The 15,484-nt window shown below is 65.4% G+C and overlaps 2 protein-coding genes across 5 annotated transcripts in view; one reads left to right on the plus strand and one right to left on the minus strand.

The window, feature by feature from the left end:
* Positions 1–802: 802 nt before the first annotated feature.
* Positions 803–10,062, minus strand: SPACA9 (sperm acrosome associated 9). 3 transcript variants are annotated; one of them, XM_045575189.1, is made up of 5 exons: positions 9,836–10,052; positions 5,689–5,861; positions 2,618–2,820; positions 1,976–2,126; positions 803–883 (listed from the first exon to the last, which is right to left on the minus strand). In XM_045575189.1, exons 2-5 carry the CDS (start codon positions 5,836–5,838, stop codon positions 872–874), a joined length of 516 nt encoding a protein of 171 aa, XP_045431145.1. In that variant the 5' UTR covers positions 5,839–5,861; positions 9,836–10,052; the 3' UTR covers positions 803–871. The 3 variants fall into 3 exon arrangements, with proteins under 3 accessions (XP_045431145.1, XP_045431144.1, XP_036276328.2); XM_045575188.1 differs by lacking the exon at positions 803–883 and having other exon boundaries at positions 1,560–2,126; positions 9,836–10,062; XM_036420435.2 differs by lacking the exon at positions 803–883 and having other exon boundaries at positions 1,560–2,123; positions 9,836–10,058.
* A 159-nt stretch (positions 10,063–10,221) lies between these two features.
* AK8 (adenylate kinase 8) overlaps positions 10,222–15,484 on the plus strand; it is a 40,513-nt gene continuing 35,250 nt past the window's right edge. The window contains exons 1-3 of one of the 2 annotated variants that reach the window (XM_036420473.2): positions 10,222–10,659; positions 11,954–12,038; positions 13,923–13,972. In XM_036420473.2, the coding sequence (XP_036276366.1) occupies positions 10,576–10,659; positions 11,954–12,038; positions 13,923–13,972 (219 nt within the window). In that variant the 5' untranslated portion in view covers positions 10,222–10,575. The remainder of the gene's footprint in view (positions 10,660–11,953; positions 12,039–13,922; positions 13,973–15,484) is intronic. The other variant, XM_045575187.1, reaches the window with a different exon arrangement.

The following is a 15,484-nucleotide window of genomic DNA, read 5'->3' on the forward strand; positions in this document are numbered from 1 at the left end:
GTGTCCGAGGAAGCTGGCCACCCAGGACACCCCAGTGCCGGGCTCAGCCTCGGGAGAGCAGAGCTGCAGGGCAGCTGGCCAGTCCCGAAGCCCGTCCTGAATGCTTGTCCCGCCCACACTCAGAAGATGGGGACAGTGGGTGGTTTTGTCACTGCAGGGAGGAGGCCCGTGGGAGAAAGGAGAACAGTTGTAAAAATGGGCCACTGGTAAAAGTACAGGGAGGCAGGCGCAGCAAGGTGAGGGGCTGAGGCCGGGGCGGAGGCTCCACGGAGGTCTGTGCTGGCCCCTGGCATGCCCTCCCGCCCAGGGTCTGCCCGCCCAGCTCTGCAGCAGCCCTGACCCGAGGAGCTGGTTCTGGGGCCATGGGTTCTACTCCCCTGAGGCTTCAGGCTGTGGAGTGGAGTGGCCCCGGCCAGCAGCTCTGTGGGGCCGGGAGGAGGCGGGCCTTGCACCTGGGGGTGGGGGAGGGGAAGCCTGCCCGTACACCTGGTAGATTGGCCCTGGCCTTCCTGTCTTCCTGGGGACGAGCTGGGGCAGGACCGGGGAAGCCCTGTCAGGCAGTGCCTGCGCCGCTGCCCCTGGAAAGGCAGCTCTGAGTTTTGAGTGGCAGTAGCGCCCCTGAGAGGAAGACTCGGGCAGCTTTTCATTTTGTCCGGCGAGCACAGCGTCCTTGCCCGAGGCGGGTCTGGAACACAGGGCAGCAGCGGCCGCCTGCTCTGTCCGGGGGCCGCTCGGCGAGTGTGCTGGCGAGGCCTCTGCCCCCGGTGCTGGGTCTCGGGACAAAGGCGTTTCCTTTAGGGACAAACCAGGAGGCACCTGGGGAGGAGCACTTTTATTCTTGCCGCAGCCCCGAGGAACAAGAGCACAGACGCTAGGTCGCCCCCTGCAGAGGAAAGGCCGCCGTCAGGGAGGCCTCGGTGAGGACCAGGCGCCCGTCCCGCGCCTGGGCAGGGAGATGGCTCGTCCGAGGCCGGCGCCCAGCGTGCCCCACAGCAGCCTGGGAAGTGGGACAGCCACGGCTCTGCCGGCGAACAGCTCAGCCGGCCGGCTGGCTGGAGAGCTGGACCTGCAGCCGGGGGCTGGCCGAGGGGGTGCGGGCAGCCAGAGCCTGCCTGTTTGCCAGCCTCCCGGGGACCCCGCCCCCCACCAAGTGGGGCTCCTCCTCACGGGCCCGGAGCCCGCCCTCCAAGGCTTGGGAAAGTTAGAAGTGAAAGCAAGGGAGAGAGCGAGGGTCTCAACAATACAGGTGTCCCCCCAAAGGTACACACACTTTGAATGGGTTTTCATTCCCGTGGCTTAGATCTGGAAGGGAATAGACATCCATTGAGCAATCAGCTGGTAAGCGTGTGTGCAGCCCGTCCCCTGTGGCTCAGTGGTTGAGCGTCTACCTAGGAACCAGGAGGTTCAATTCTGGTCAAGGGCACAGGCCTGGGTTGCAGGTTCGACCCCCAGTGGTGGTGGGGGAGCGTGCAGGAGGCAGACAATCAATGATTCTCTCTCACTGATGTTTCTCTCTCCCTCTCCCTTCTCTGAAATCAATTTAAAAAATATATTTTTAAAAAGTGTGTATACATTTTTAGGGGACACCCTATATATTGGGCAACCCCCTTGGGGTTAATGAGTGTCGGAGACAGTGAGTGCCAGTGAAAATGGGGCGACCACTAGACACTGAGTTTAGTGACAGCACCCCTCGGCGGGGCGGGGCGGGCTGGGTGGAGTCACTGGCTCTGGGTTACAGTTTCCCCCCAGGGGGTCTCCAGGGGGGTTTTGAGCACCCCTGGTCTGCCCCCCTGGGCTTGAGGCTGCCTTTTGTAAGTTGCCTGCAGGGCTGTTCTGTACCGCGGTCCCGGGTGCCTGTGGCCTCGGCAGAAGGCACGGGGGCCGCTGGGGGTCCCGGCGCGGGGGGTCCCGGCGCGGGGGGTCCCGGCGTGGGGGGCCCCAGCGCGGGGGCCCCCGGCGTGGCAGGCCCACTCACGTGCTGCAGCGCTTTGCGGGGCAGCTTCTCCGAGTGGGCGATCCATTCTTTCATCAGGTCCAGGATGATGGGGATGAGGCTGACCACGCCCCCGTAGTGGTTCCTGGCCTCGTCGCAGCTCAGGTGGTTCACCACGTCGTGGGGGTACCTGCTGGGCAAGGGGGCCGTGAGCCCCGCTGGGGGACTCCCCGCACTGTGGCAGGCGACTGCCTGCCCGCGGGGAGGGCGTTTGAGCCTGACCTTACTCCGCACCGCCTGGGGGGGGGGGGTGAGTCCTGTGCACGCACTGCGCGGGGCGCCCTGTTTGGATGCTGTGGGTCAGCCATTGGGGACCCTGAGCCCCAGGTGGTCCTGGTGAGGAGTTGGCAGGACCTGGAGGCCTGGAGGAGGAGCTGTGGAACCTGCTCTAACAGCTGCAAACCACACTGTCCCTGACCCTCCTCCCGAGCCTCTCAGCAGCTCCCTGAGGACCTGGGACTCTGGGCGGCGGGTCCCGGGGCTCGGAGTTCCCACCGGCTTCACCACGTCAGACGCAGCTGCCTCCCCGCAGAGGCCCTCCTCCCCGTTCCTCCCTGCCCCTCCCAGCCCCTCCCCGGCCCACAGGAGCACACCCAGGCTCGGGACCAGGACAGAGGGACCTACTTTGCTCTCAGGCTGCTCAGGTCGTTGCTTTGGCTCACTAAGGTCTTGCATTTGTCCAGGAAGTTGTTGGTGATCGGGGTGCCTGCATGCAGGGTCTCGAAACGCTGGCAGAGCCTGCTCAGCTCCGTGCAGATGTCCAGGAACATGAGCAGGATGCGGTGGTCTGTGGAGTTGGTGCAGTAGTGCTCCATGTAGCTCTGCACCTGCAGGCGGCACTGTGAGCCAGGGGCGGGCAGGGGCCGGGCTGCAGGGCAGTGAGGGCGGCAGGGGCCCGGGTGGCAGGGCAGTGAGGGCGGCAGGGGCCGGGCTGCAGGGCAGTGAGGGCGGCAGGGGCCCGGGTGGCAGGGCAGTGAGGGCGGCAGGGGCCGGGCTGCAGGGCAGTGAGGGCGGCAGGGGCCGGGCTGCAGGGCAGTGAGGGCTGCAGGGGAGTGAGGGCGGCAGGGGCCGGGCTGCAGGGCAGTGAGGGCGGCAGGGGCCGGGCTGCAGGGCAGTGAGGGCGGCAAGGGGCTGGGCAGGGGAGGTCGCAGGGCCGGTTGCAGGCAGTGGGCGGGCATGCCGGGCCTGCAGTGCAGTGAGGGCGAGGGGCCCGGGTGGCAGGGGAGTGAGGGCGGCAGGGGCGGGCTGCGGGCAGTGAGGGCGGCAGGGGCCCGGGTGGCAGGGGAGTGAGGGCGGCAGGGGCCGGGCTGCAGGGCAGTGAGGGCGGCAGGGGCCGGGCTGCAGGGCAGTGAGGGCGGCAGGGGCCCGGATGGCAGGGGAGTGAGGGCGGCAGGGGCCGGGCTGCAGGGCAGTGAGGGCTGCAGGGGCCGGGCTGCAGGGCAGTGAGGGCTGCAGGGGCCCGGGTGGCAGGGCAGTGAGGGCGGCAGGGGCTGGGCTGCAGGGCAGGGCGGTGAGCCAGCTGCAGGCAGGAGCCTGGGCCCTGCTCTACGGGACAAGCGTCCAGCAGCCCCTCTGGCCCCCCGGCTCCCAGGGCCACGGGGAGAGGCAGCTTGTGGCATCTGAAAAGCAGACACCACCCAGCTGGCTGCCTGCAGGGCCCAGGTGCGGGGGCAGCACGCTGAGCAGCCCAGGTGCTTCCTGCTCTCACCCCACACCTGGAGCTTCACGTCCTCACTGATCAGCGAGCAGTGGCGGCTGGGAGCGCCGAGCCCGGCCTCCCCACGCCCCTGACCTAAGCCAGAGCCCGAAGCCGAGGGCTGGTCCCGGCTGTTCATGCCACAGCCCCCCTCTGGCACCCGACTGACACCCTTCGCGTCTGTCCCGCGTCTGTCCCGTGTCCGAGGCAGCGGAGCTGAGGTGACCTGCCGCGGGGAGAGCTGGCCACCTCCCCACGGACAGCCCTGCCGGAGGCACCCTGCGGCCCGAGCCCACACAGACTGCGCAGACGCAGACCGGGGACCCCGCCCTCCAACGCCGGGAGGAACTGGCTCTGTCCAGGTGGGACTCCCTGCTCGGTTCTCCTCAAATGGTTTCCCCTCTCTCCACGGCCCCGGGAGAGGGGCACCCACCGCCCAGCACCCACGAGTTCTCGGTCTGGACCGGCTTCCTGTTGTTGCTCGAGGGTGTCTTCCCACCCGACCCCACGTCCTTCCCATGTGCGGGGGCTCTCAGGGCGGCCCAGGTCCCCGCACCTGCCCCACACACCAGCCCCAGAGGGGGGCTGGGGGAGTTGGTGGGTCATGGACGAGCCTGGGCTGCAGGGCAGTGAGGGCTGCAGGGGCCCGGGGTGGGGGCCCAGTAAGCACAGAGCTCACTGGCCGCCCGCTGTGTGTGTGTACCCCGTGGAGGGCGGGCTGGGGGTGGGGAGCCCACACATCAGGTGGAGGGTCAGATTGTGGGGCCACTTAGACCAAAAGCCTCCGCTGGGCCCCAGCCCAGGCGAGTCTCCTGTGCTCCTCTGGGGACAGAAGTCCGCCCGGTGCCGGATGGCGGGCCTTGGAGGGTGGGCTGGCAGGACGTGGGTCAGGCCGTGGGCCGGAGGCGCCCAGGCCAGGCTGAGCATTGCGGGTTGGTGTGTCTAGTATCTAGTACAGGGGCCGGCAAACCACGGCTGGTGAACCACACGCGGCTCTTTGGCCCCTTGAGTGTTCTGACGCCACTTCTTCAAAACAGACTCGCCCAGGCCAAACACCGGCTTCTGCGCGTGAGCCGTGAATGCACTGTATTTTGTGGAAGAGCCACACTCAAGGGGCCGAAGAGCCGCATGTGGCTCACGAGCCACAGTTTGCCAACCACGGGTCTAAGCCAGGGGTGGGAACCTTGTCCCTGCCAAGCGCCCTGGGGATGTTTATCACATTATTCACAGCTGATGCAAAACCATCAGCTTCAAAACAGCTGCTCTTCCTGGCCAGACGGTTCCTGAACTCACCCTGAAGGCCTTGCAGGTCAGGGCAAAGGGCTTCTCGGGCCTCCTCCGCCAGTTCCCACCCCTCCACCCGGGTCTAGGTCGTGTGCGTGTTCATTTTCCGTAGCCTTAAGTTTTTTCCCCGTTAAAGAACCGGGAGAACTATTTACAAAAATTAGGGGAAACTGTTTTAAGGGGTGCTGCCAATAGGGGGAGCTGTTCTCCATGGGAGAGGGGTGGATGGGATGAGGGTCTGGGTGTGTGTTCCTGACACAGAGGCTCAAGCCGTAACTTCTCGGAGCGCACTGGGGGCCGAGGCCTCGAGGCCGGCCAGTCCACACACACAGGAGACACGGGTTAAATGGAAACGCCCGTGCTCGGACCCAGTGGAGCCGGCAGCGGCACCTCCGGGTCTGTCCCTCAGTGCATCCGGGTCCCAGCCCTGGGTGTGTTCCGAGGGCCAGCTCATTCATCCGCAGAAACGGAGGCCCAGAGAGGCGGTCACTGGCCCCGTCACCGAGGAGGCCTGGGGCAGAGGGGGAGGAGGCCCCGTTGCTGAGCCTTGAGCCCACATTTGTACCCCCTTTGTTCCGGTCGCCCCAGCCCTGAGGCTGGCACGTGCTCCCCCTCAGCCTCAGTGCTTTTCATGGTTCCGGCAATCTCCAGCCTGGCAAGGCCCCGGTCCCGGCCCGCCCTGCCCGCGCCCGCCGGCCCGCCTGGGGGGGAGCACCTGCTCGATGCTGGCGATGGGCCGGATCTTGTCGTGGGCATTCTCCCGGCAGTGCTCCAGCGCCCCCACGAAGGTGAACTGCTGCTGCTGGAACAGCTTGTACTTCTGCTCGATGCTCCGCAGCGCCTCCTTCGCCTCGTTCATGGTCATCCCAGCTCTTCCGCAGCCGGGGCCTGGGGGAAGAGCGAGCGCTGAGCACTCACGGGCCCCACATCCTGGGCAGGGGCTGCTGTCACCCCACTTTGCAGAGAAGGGAGCGAGCCCCTCCACGAGAGAGCTGGGCCCGTGGATCGCACGAGGACACAGCCTTTGCCATGACATGTGACTTCCTTCCTCCCTGAGGATGGCAATGCCTGTCCAGACTGAGTGTCACACACACACACACACAGACTCACCATACACACACACACACTCACTATGCACACAAGCACACACACCATGCACACACACACACACACTCACCATGCACACAAACACACACCATGCACACAAACATACACACCATGCACACACACACACTACCATGCACACAAACATACACACTCACCATGCACACACACACTCACCATGCACACACACACACACCATGCACACACACACTCATGCACACACACACACTCACCATGCACACACACACCATACACACAAACACACACTCACCATGCACACACACACTCACCATGCACACACACATTTACCATGCACACAAACACACACCATGCACACAAACATACACACACTCACCATGCACACACACACCATGCACACAAACACACACCTGTGCACACAAACACACACACCATGCACACACACACCTGTGCACACACACCATGCACACAAACATACACACTCACCATGCACACAAACACACTCACCATGCACACATACACACACACTCACCATGCACACACACACACCTGTGCACTCACCATGCACACACACCTGTGCGCACACACCATGCACACAAACACACACACCATGCACACACACTCACCATGCACACAAACATACACACACTCACCATGCACACAAACATACTCACCATGCACACACACACCATGCACACACACACCATACACACACTCACCATGCACACACACCATGCACACACACACTCACCATGCATACAAACACACACTCACCATGCACACACACACCATGCACACACACCATGCACACACACCATGCACACACACACCTGTGCACACACAGCCTCCAGTGCCTCCCTGTGGTGTCAGTACAAGCTGGGATCAGGGTGTGTGCCCCGGCCTGTGAACTCTGAACCCATCGGCTCGTACCGAACTGTGTTAAAACATCTGCCATTTGCGGGGTTCTTTGCGGTGGGCCAGGCAGGGGCGGGGCCAGCCCTGGCGGACACTTCCCAGCTCTGGGCGGGGGGGGGGGGGGTGTGGGGCAGGCCTGACCTCCCCACCCTGATTGGGAAGGGAAGGGGAGGGGAGGGCTCACTCGGGGAGCGGAGAGGCTGTGGCGGGCTCTGCCCTCCGGGCATCATCATTTTGCTGAGCGCACACGGCGTGGGCCAGGCCACGGGCTTGTGGGATGTCAGAGTTGGAAGGGGCCTCAGCAGATCAACACCCCTCACTTCCCGGGGGCCGGAGGACACTGACACCCAGGATGTCACAGCAAACCTGCTCCACAGACCCTCCCCCCATCCCCCAAGCTCCAGGCTGCCTGCGGGCCCAGCTGCATCCTCGAAGCTGCCATGGCAGCTGGGGTCCCAGCACCCGGCCGGGATGCGCCCCCCGTGAGCAGGGTCCGAGGCTGGGCCGGAGGCGGATCCCAGCGAGATGCTGCGGGGAAGGACGGGTCAGGAGGACACAGTCCAGGCCTCCGGGCAGGACCCAGCAGAGAAGTGGGGGCAGGTTGGGGGTTGGGGGGCGTTTTTGCTGTGTGGCCCTCAGCACCTGAGCCCGGAGCAGAGCTGGGCCAGGGAGGGCATCTCTGGGGCAAGAGGAGATGGCGTCCTGATGAAAGGAAACGCGGGCACAGACAGAGACGGCCTCCGTCCAGGAGAGGGGCAGTGAACTGGAGAACGGGGAGGCTGGGAGGCGGCCAAGCCCTGGGCGGGAGCGGGTCCGCAGCCAAGCGGCCGTCAAGGGGCAGCGGCAGAGGGGACCCTGACCGCTGCGCCCCGTGAACCGGGCGGCCGCCGAGAGTGCTGGTATAACGAATGCTCTTCACGGCAGCGGCCAGTCTGCCCGGGCGCTATGGTGCCGGTGTTTGCCAACAGAGCCGAGTGGACCGCCCGCCCAGGGCCAGGCCACCTCCTCCCCCTCAGCACCGCCCCGTCTGAGGGGCACAGGTGGGGAGCCGATGGTGGGGGCCCCTGTGTGCTGACCGCCTACCGCATCCCGCAAATACCTGCACCCACACCTGGAGGCAGACCCCGTTATTGTTGTGCCTCCCCTGGCCTCAGACTCCTCGGGCCCGGCCTAGCGTGAGGGGGGCAGGAAGGATCGGGGAGTGGAGTGGTTTAGATCAGGGCGAGGAGGAGGAGGAGGAGGAGGAGGAGGAGGAGGAGGAGGAGGAGGAGGAGCCAGGGAGCCGGAGGGGGTGTCAGGACCCAGGGGCGTGTGCAGGTGCCGGGCCTTATCCTGATCTTCCCCGGGCCACGGGCTGCTTGGTGGGGCTCTAGAACCCTGGACATGCCCAACCTCCAGTCCTCCCCACGGCCCTGTGAGCAGGGCGCCCCATGACGCTCCTGGCAGATGATGGAGCTGAGGTCACCCCAGAATCCCCCCCACCCCCCCCTGACTATAACTTCTGGGCTCTTGACTTGGATGTCTCTTCCCCTTGGAGATGGCCCACAGAGACCGCACACCGGGCCTCAGGGTGGCTGTGGGGTGGGGGGGGGACACCCAGGGCCGGAAGTCTGCCTGAGCCCTCCGAGGGGTCACGCACTAGCTGGACCCCTGGGCCTTGCTTCCCCCCTCACTGTTCTCTGCTCCTCGCTCCAGGCGGCGAGGCCTGGCTCCCTGCCACGCCCCGAGGCGCCAGGCCTTGGGGATACAGCGCCGCCTCGGTGGTGGCCCCCAGAGCCCCCGAGAGGAAAGCTGGGGGTGCTTGATCCCGGCGGTGACACCGCCAGCAGGGCCGCGGGAAGCGCTGTGACAAGCTTCCGAAGTGATCGTCCCGGACGCGCCTGCCGCCAAATTAGCCGGGATGAAAGACCCCTCCGGTCAGGAGCGGGAGGAAGTGATTACCCCGCAGGTTTCCGGCTGTAATTGATTTGTATTTTCCCAGGCTGCTGAGGAAGATTAGGCCCAGGCAGGGAAAGCGCCTAGGGCCTCAAATAAATGAGGGAGGCAGCCCTCTGAGATGTCCAGGAAACAAACCCAGGCTCTCCGCGCACACCGCAGGCTCGGTTCCCACCACCTCCGCTCAGGGGCTGCCTTTCCTTGCGGGGCCCTGCGGTCGGGTTTGACAAGCCCCCCGAGGTCAGCCCTTCCAGCTTCTCGGGGGTGGGGACTGGTGGCAGAGGCTTTGGCTAGGAGGCGGGACGCCGAGTTCCAGCCCTGGCTCTGCCCTTGATGAACTAGTGACCTTGGCTGACGATGGCCCGTTCTGGGCCTCAGTTTACCCAGCTCCAATAGGAGGGGATTGGGGTTGGAGGCTCTGCAAGGGGCTTTTGGGTTCGCATGCTCTGTGATCCGCGGAGGACAGAGGCCTGGGAACTTGTCCCAAATCACACAGCCACGTCTGGGGAGTCAAATGGGAACTCGGGCCGGTTCCTCAGGGTTGGTGCAAGGATGAGGTGAGATCATGCTAACAGTAGCCCTGCATGTGCCCTGACGATGCCAGGTACTGTCTAACCTTCAGCTGTATGAGCTCCCGGGGTCCTTCCCGCACCCCCACTCCACAGGGAAGGCAGGCGAGGCCCAGGGCAGGCTCCCACAGCGGGAAGAGGGAGTGCACGCGGGACCTGAGCTCTGGGCAATCCGGGTGGACTGGCCTCACGCCCTCTCCACAATGGCACGCACCCCGGCTGAGCGCGGAGCTCAGAACCGCAGCGACACTGGGGCTCCCAACTCAGGGCTGCGCCCCATCCCGCCTGGTCCCGTCCCCCAGGGCCGCACCCTCCCCCTCGGGGGCCCCCTGCACCTGCGCGCCCCTCCGGGTTCCGAACCTGGCGCGTTAGCCTGTGCTCGTCTACCGCGGCCTCACTCCGAACGCCCCGAAGCCGGAGTGCCTCCGTGGGTGCCTGGGCCCGGGAGAAGCGGGAGGCGTGGAGGTCGTGGGGTGTCGGTGGGGAGGTCGCGGTGCAGGGGCGGGGCCCGGCCAGATTGTTACCGCGGGTGCCATAGCAATGGGTCACGTGGCCTCCCGCCCCGCCTCCGGAGCGGGCGGCGGGGGCTCGGGGCTCAGAATTTCCCCGGGGACCCTGGCCCTCCAGGCGGCCCTATGGGCCCTCTTCCCTCTTCAGACACCCGCCCCGACCTCGTCTCTCCACTTCACAGATGGGGAAACTGAGGCCAGAGAGCCCAGCGCCCGGGCCGGGAGCGCAGGATCCGCTTGGGCTCACAATGTGCAGCTGAGCGCGCGGAGCTCCAGGCCCGGAGCCGGAGCAGGAGCCCTTCTGCCCTCGGGGTGGGTCCGGGGCTCACACCGGGGGGCCGCCGGGCGCCCCTCTGGGCCTCGGAGGCCACGGCCGGGAGCGACCTGCGGGGCCCGCTGACCCGCGCGGACGGGAGGGCGCGGCGCGGCGCGGGAAGCACCGCCCCGGAGCGCGGGGCCAGCCCGCGGCGCGCGCCGATGACGTTGGCGGCGTCCCCAGCGACGGCGGTCACCAGGGAGCGGCGCGCGGGTGACGTCAGGAGGCGGCTGCCTTAGCAACGGCGGTCGTTAGGGAGCGGCGGACGCGGCAGCATGGACGCGACCTCCGCCCCGCACCGCATCCCCCCGGAGATGCCGCAGTACGGGGAGACGCACCACATCTTCGAGATGATGCAGGTGACCCGGCTGCTACTCACCAGGCTTCCCGACCTGCGGTGTCTGCCTCCTGTGCCGCCGTGACCCTGAGGGGTCCCGCGATCTGAAGACACCGCACCCCGCGGACCCAGGGGCAGGGGAGGGGCGGGGCAGCCTGACGGGGCTGGCTCCTGGCTCCCGCCAGCGGCTAATGGCCCGAGCAGTCCCTTCCTTCGCTCGGCCCCCATCTGCCAAAGGCGGGGCTGACAGGGGTGGATTCCAGAGGGCCCTGCGGTGGTGGTTTCTGAGCTGGGGTGTCCGAGCTCACATTGGCATCCCATGCCCATGCCCCTGCCCATGCCCCGAAATGGCCACCTCCTGGGACAGCTGCGCTTCCCACCTGCCCTCCTCCTCAGTGCCAGGAGCTCCTGGCTGCTCCCAAGCTCCTCCTGGGTGCCCGCCTTGACGGGCCTCCTCCCCCTGTGACCTTAGTCCCCAGCGTGTGCTGCGGGTGACCCTCCCGCATCTCTGGAGATCCAGCCACACAGACTCTGAGGGCTAAAGGGCTGCTGAGCCCCTGCCCAGAGCTGTGTCTGCTCCGCTGCACCTGCCCACCCCCACGGGCACCACCGAGACGCCTGCGGGCAGGAAGGCAGAGCTCAGACAGTCCGAGTCTGTGTCTCCAGCAAGCCTGTGCTTCCTGGGGAAAGTGTTACTGATGGGGCGGGGGGGGGGGGGGGGGAGGCCAGCTGTCCCCGGGCTGTGTAGGTTCTTGGCAGCTAAAACCTCGTCCCACCTGGACTGGCTTTGGTAGCAGCCATGGCCATGCCCCAGCCCACATGTGCTCGGGCACTGACTGACTGCCTGGCGCCGGGACAGGGTGAGGCCAGGACGGGACACATGGGGCCGCAGGAGCAAGTGGCCAGGAAGGCAGTGTGGCCAGGAAGGCACGCTGATGACCTGAGGGCCGAGGGAGCCTGTTCCGAGCTGAGGAGCAGCCCTGGCCTGGGCTGGCGGGCACGAGAGCAGAGCAGGGCCTGCAAAGCAGAAGGGGAGGAGGCAGGAGGCCCTGGGCCTGACCGAGCCAGGGGCGCAGCCCCGCCGATGCCCCCCCAGCAGCACCCACACAGCCCCTTCCCCGTGTCTGCTCACGTGGACCCAAGCCGCTGCCATCAGGGCGGGGCTGGTCCCCAGGGGAAGGCGTATTGGTGGGTGCAGGCTTGAGATCAGGCCTCCTGGCCTTTATCACGGCGACCAGGGTGCTGGGCCACCTGAGCTGGGGGCTGGGGTGCCCCTGAAGGTGCTAACTGCCTGGGCGTCTGCCCTGCACCCACAGAACTTGCTGGAGCAACTTCTGATCCACCAGCCCAAGGACCCCATGCTGTTCATGATCGAACACTTACAGCGAAACAACGACCACGGTGAGCGCTCGGGGCCTCTCCCTGCCCCCCTCCCCCGCCCCGTGAGCCGCTCTGTCCTCGGGGTCTGAAGAGGGGGCCGGTGGGCTTGGACAATTGGCTGCTGGGGAATTGAACACTCCCCTCATTTCTCCCGGAGCACAGCTAAAGGAAGCACCTCGGGGTGGCCCACAGACCCAGTGTCCATGCTCCCCCACAACCCAGCCGATAGCACCCACCAACTGTAAACTCCGGGATCACATGTCACGTGTGAATGGGCCATCTGGTCTACCTGGGCAGCAGCACTCATAGTCATTCTTTCCCTCTGGGCTCCTTGCCCGAGGCCAGGTCGGCTGCACCCACGGCCAGACCTCGGCCCCGAGGTTCAGAGAGCCCAGTGGCCTTTTCTGAGCCCTCTCCCCCCGCCCAGCGCTGGGCAGGACTGTGAGCTCGGGGCCCAGGCGACGTGACGTGACCTGTGGGGCCGGGAGGACCCCTTCAGCTGCCCGCGGTGCCTCCCTGCCTCCCGCCCAGACGCTGCCTCCAGGCCTCGGGCTCCGTTCATGGTGGGGGGGGGGGTTCGCCTGGGCCAGGGAGCCAGGGCCACCGCCTTCTGCCGGCCACGCGCGGCGTGGTGCCTGGAAGCCGGCTCCAGCCCTCTGCCTCCCGGGGGCTGGTGTGGAGGAGAAGGCTCTGCACGCCGGGCTGGCAGCCCCTTCACCGCAGCGCCAGCAGCGCGGGTACAAAGCGGGCATTTAGAGTCGCCCTGGGCGAGCTGATGCCCAGACGGCGATGGCGGGGAGCGATGGCAGGGAGCGGGCGCTGCGGTGGAGGAGCCGGGTTTGTCGGGGGAAAGCTGCCGTCAGACCGCCCCGAGGGCTCTCTGTGCATTTAAATCAGCTCCTCGTTAAGCCGAATCCTGTGCGAGCCTGGGGTTCCCTTTGAAGCCGTTGGAAGCGGTGGTTGCACTGGCAGCCGGGGAGTGGCTGTTTATAAATAATTAGGTTAGAAGCAGCCTCAGTGCATCAGGTAAACGTGTGGAGACCCGGGGTCGGGGCGGCCAGGGTGTTCCCTTGTAAAGCATTCCCACCACGCGTACAACACGGGGGTCACTCCCGGGGCTCCCCCAGCAGCCGCTGAGCCCTGTCACCTTGTCAAGATGAACGCAAGACTTGGGAGCCCCCCATCCCCCGAGTGCTCCTGTCGGGGTGCGTCCCCTTCTCCTCGGGTCCTCCCGGCGCCACGGCTCTGGTTCCGGTTCCGGTTCCTGCGTCCGCGTGTGGAGCCCAGCACGCACGCCTCCCACCCTGTGACCTGCAGCGGCGGGGCTTCCCGGCGGCGGCCCCACGGGGTGGCCGGGAGCCACAGTGGGAGTTCAGGGCGGGGAGAGCCTGGCCAGCGAGCCGCCCTGCAGCCCGCAGCTGTGCTCCATCCGCACGGAGATGCCCGCATCCCCCACTTCCCTCTGTGCGACGACGGGGTCCAGTGAGCTAAACGAGAGGCATACGTACCAGGGGGAGAGCTTCCGAGGCCGATTTACACAGAATACAGCGTTCTTCTCGAGACAAAGCCCGGGGATGGGACATCGCAGCCGCTCCTGACAGTTATCAGTTCCTGGTATTTATTAGTTCCTGATAGTTATTAGTTTGGCAAATGAGAGTCACCGTGTCCGTGTCCCCTCGGAGACAGAGAATAAGCCATCTGGGTGATCACTTACCTCTGCACAGAGAGAGATCTCTGCAGGGAACTGCGGTCACAAACGGCGTGTCACCTGCAGAAAAGGAAGCCAGGAGGAGGGAGGGACACACACACACACACACACACACACACACACACACACGCTGTGCACCGCGCTGAGGGTGGGAGGCCACTCTGCTGCCCGCAGTGACGTGGGCATTCCTTCCACAGTGCCGAAGATCATGATCCTGGGCCCACCCGCCTCCGGGAAGACCACCATCGTGAGTGTGTCCCTGCGTGAGCAACACATGACACCCCAAAGCGACACCGCGACACCCCCAAAGCGGGATGAGGCGCACTCGGCGACTTCTCCTTTCCCGTCCATGGCTTCTAACTTGTTTCCTTATTCTTTTTATTTTAAAACATGTTTTCATGGACTTCAGAGAGGATTGGAGAGGGAGAGAGATGGAAATGGTATATCGTAAATCAGAAGACGCCTTAATCAATAAGCCAGGTTTATCTGGAGTCCTGTTTCCAGCGGCCCAGAGGAAATTCTGGGGTCCAGTGTGGTGGAAGTCTCCTTGTTTATGTTTTTTTTTTTTTAGCTCTTTGTTTTCCAAATTTGGAACGAGACTTCTGGGCCTTCTGAGAAAAAGTCCCGCGGGCTGGGACAGGGCTGAGAGAACATGTCTCAAGGCCTGGCCTGGCGCCAGCGCTGACAGCTCTGCCTGGGGCACAGTTTATGGCCTCCCTGGAATGGGAGCAGTCTTAACTGTGCCCGTTATTTAAGCAAGCAAACGTTTACAGAAGCCAGAACAGCAGGGTTACATTTTAAACAGCAGTTTTTACCTAAGATGGAGGTTACCATGCCTCAGAAACATCAGCGATAAGAGAGATTCATGGATCGGCTGCCTCCTGCGTGCCCCACACTGGGGATCGAGCCCAAAGCCTGTCCATAGGACGCGGACGCTCAGCCAGCTGAGCCACACGGGCCGGCCGGAGCTTCTGTCCGGTAAAGCCTGGAGAGTCTCCCCGGCCGCCGCCCCCGGGGCTGTGTCCTCGCTGAGGTCCGTGCCCGGAGGGTATGGCAGCGGTTCCCTCCTTGGCTGGCTCTGTCCTAGGTCAGCTGTTCCCTCCCCCGCCTGTCCGTCCACCCACCGTTGTCCGTCTCTCTGTCTGTAGTTTTCTTGCCCGGCACGCAGGCTCGGGCTGCCAGCTCTGGGCCCTTCCCCCGAGAACCGTTTCACCGCCAGAACCGCCGGCTGCAGCCCCGGTTGCCTCGCAGCACCAGGCCCCGCACTCTGCTCTCCCCTGACAGTGTCTGCTGGGGGACCCGGGCCTCCGGGGGAGCGCCCTGCGGCCATGCTGAGGCTGGAGGGTCCACCGCATTCGATTCCGGTCAGGGCCACATGGTCAGGCCCACATGGTCAGGGCCACATGGTCAGGCCCACATGGTCAGGGCCACATGGTCAGGCCCACATGGTCAGGGCCACATGGTCAGGCCCACATGGTCAGGGTCACATGGTCAGGGCCACATGGTCAGGGTCACATGGTCAGGGCCACAGGCTCGGGTTTCGGGCTCGGTCCCCAGTGTGAGGCGTGCAGGAGGCAGCCGGCCAGTGATTCTCATCACGGAGGTCTCCGTCCCTCTGTCCCTCTCTGAAGTCAGGCAGAAAAAGCAGTCAGCTTCCAGCGTGCCCGGGCCACATGGAGGCCCATCTCCCCGTCCCTGCCTGAGGTCACAGCTCGTGGGGGTGGGGCAGGTGTTTAGCTCGTGTGCAGGCGGAGGCACT

The sequence above is a fragment of the Pipistrellus kuhlii genome, unplaced genomic scaffold, assembly GCF_014108245.1.
Source record: "Pipistrellus kuhlii isolate mPipKuh1 unplaced genomic scaffold, mPipKuh1.p scaffold_m20_p_68, whole genome shotgun sequence".
Taxonomy (NCBI): domain Eukaryota; kingdom Metazoa; phylum Chordata; class Mammalia; order Chiroptera; family Vespertilionidae; genus Pipistrellus; species Pipistrellus kuhlii.

Bases quoted from the DNA above. Each gene is read 5' to 3' on its own strand.
- SPACA9 (XM_045575188.1), bottom strand. From the start codon at position 5,838: ATGACCATGAACGAGGCGAAGGAGGCGCTGCGGAGCATCGAGCAGAAG. The intron at 2,821-5,688 runs GTGCTCCCCCCC...TGCCGCCTGCAG, and splicing joins CCATCGCCAGCATCGAGCAG to GTGCAGAGCTACATGGAGCA. The intron at 2,127-2,617 runs GTAGGTCCCTCT...CCCCTTGCCCAG, and splicing joins CTGAGCAGCCTGAGAGCAAA to CAGGTACCCCCACGACGTGG.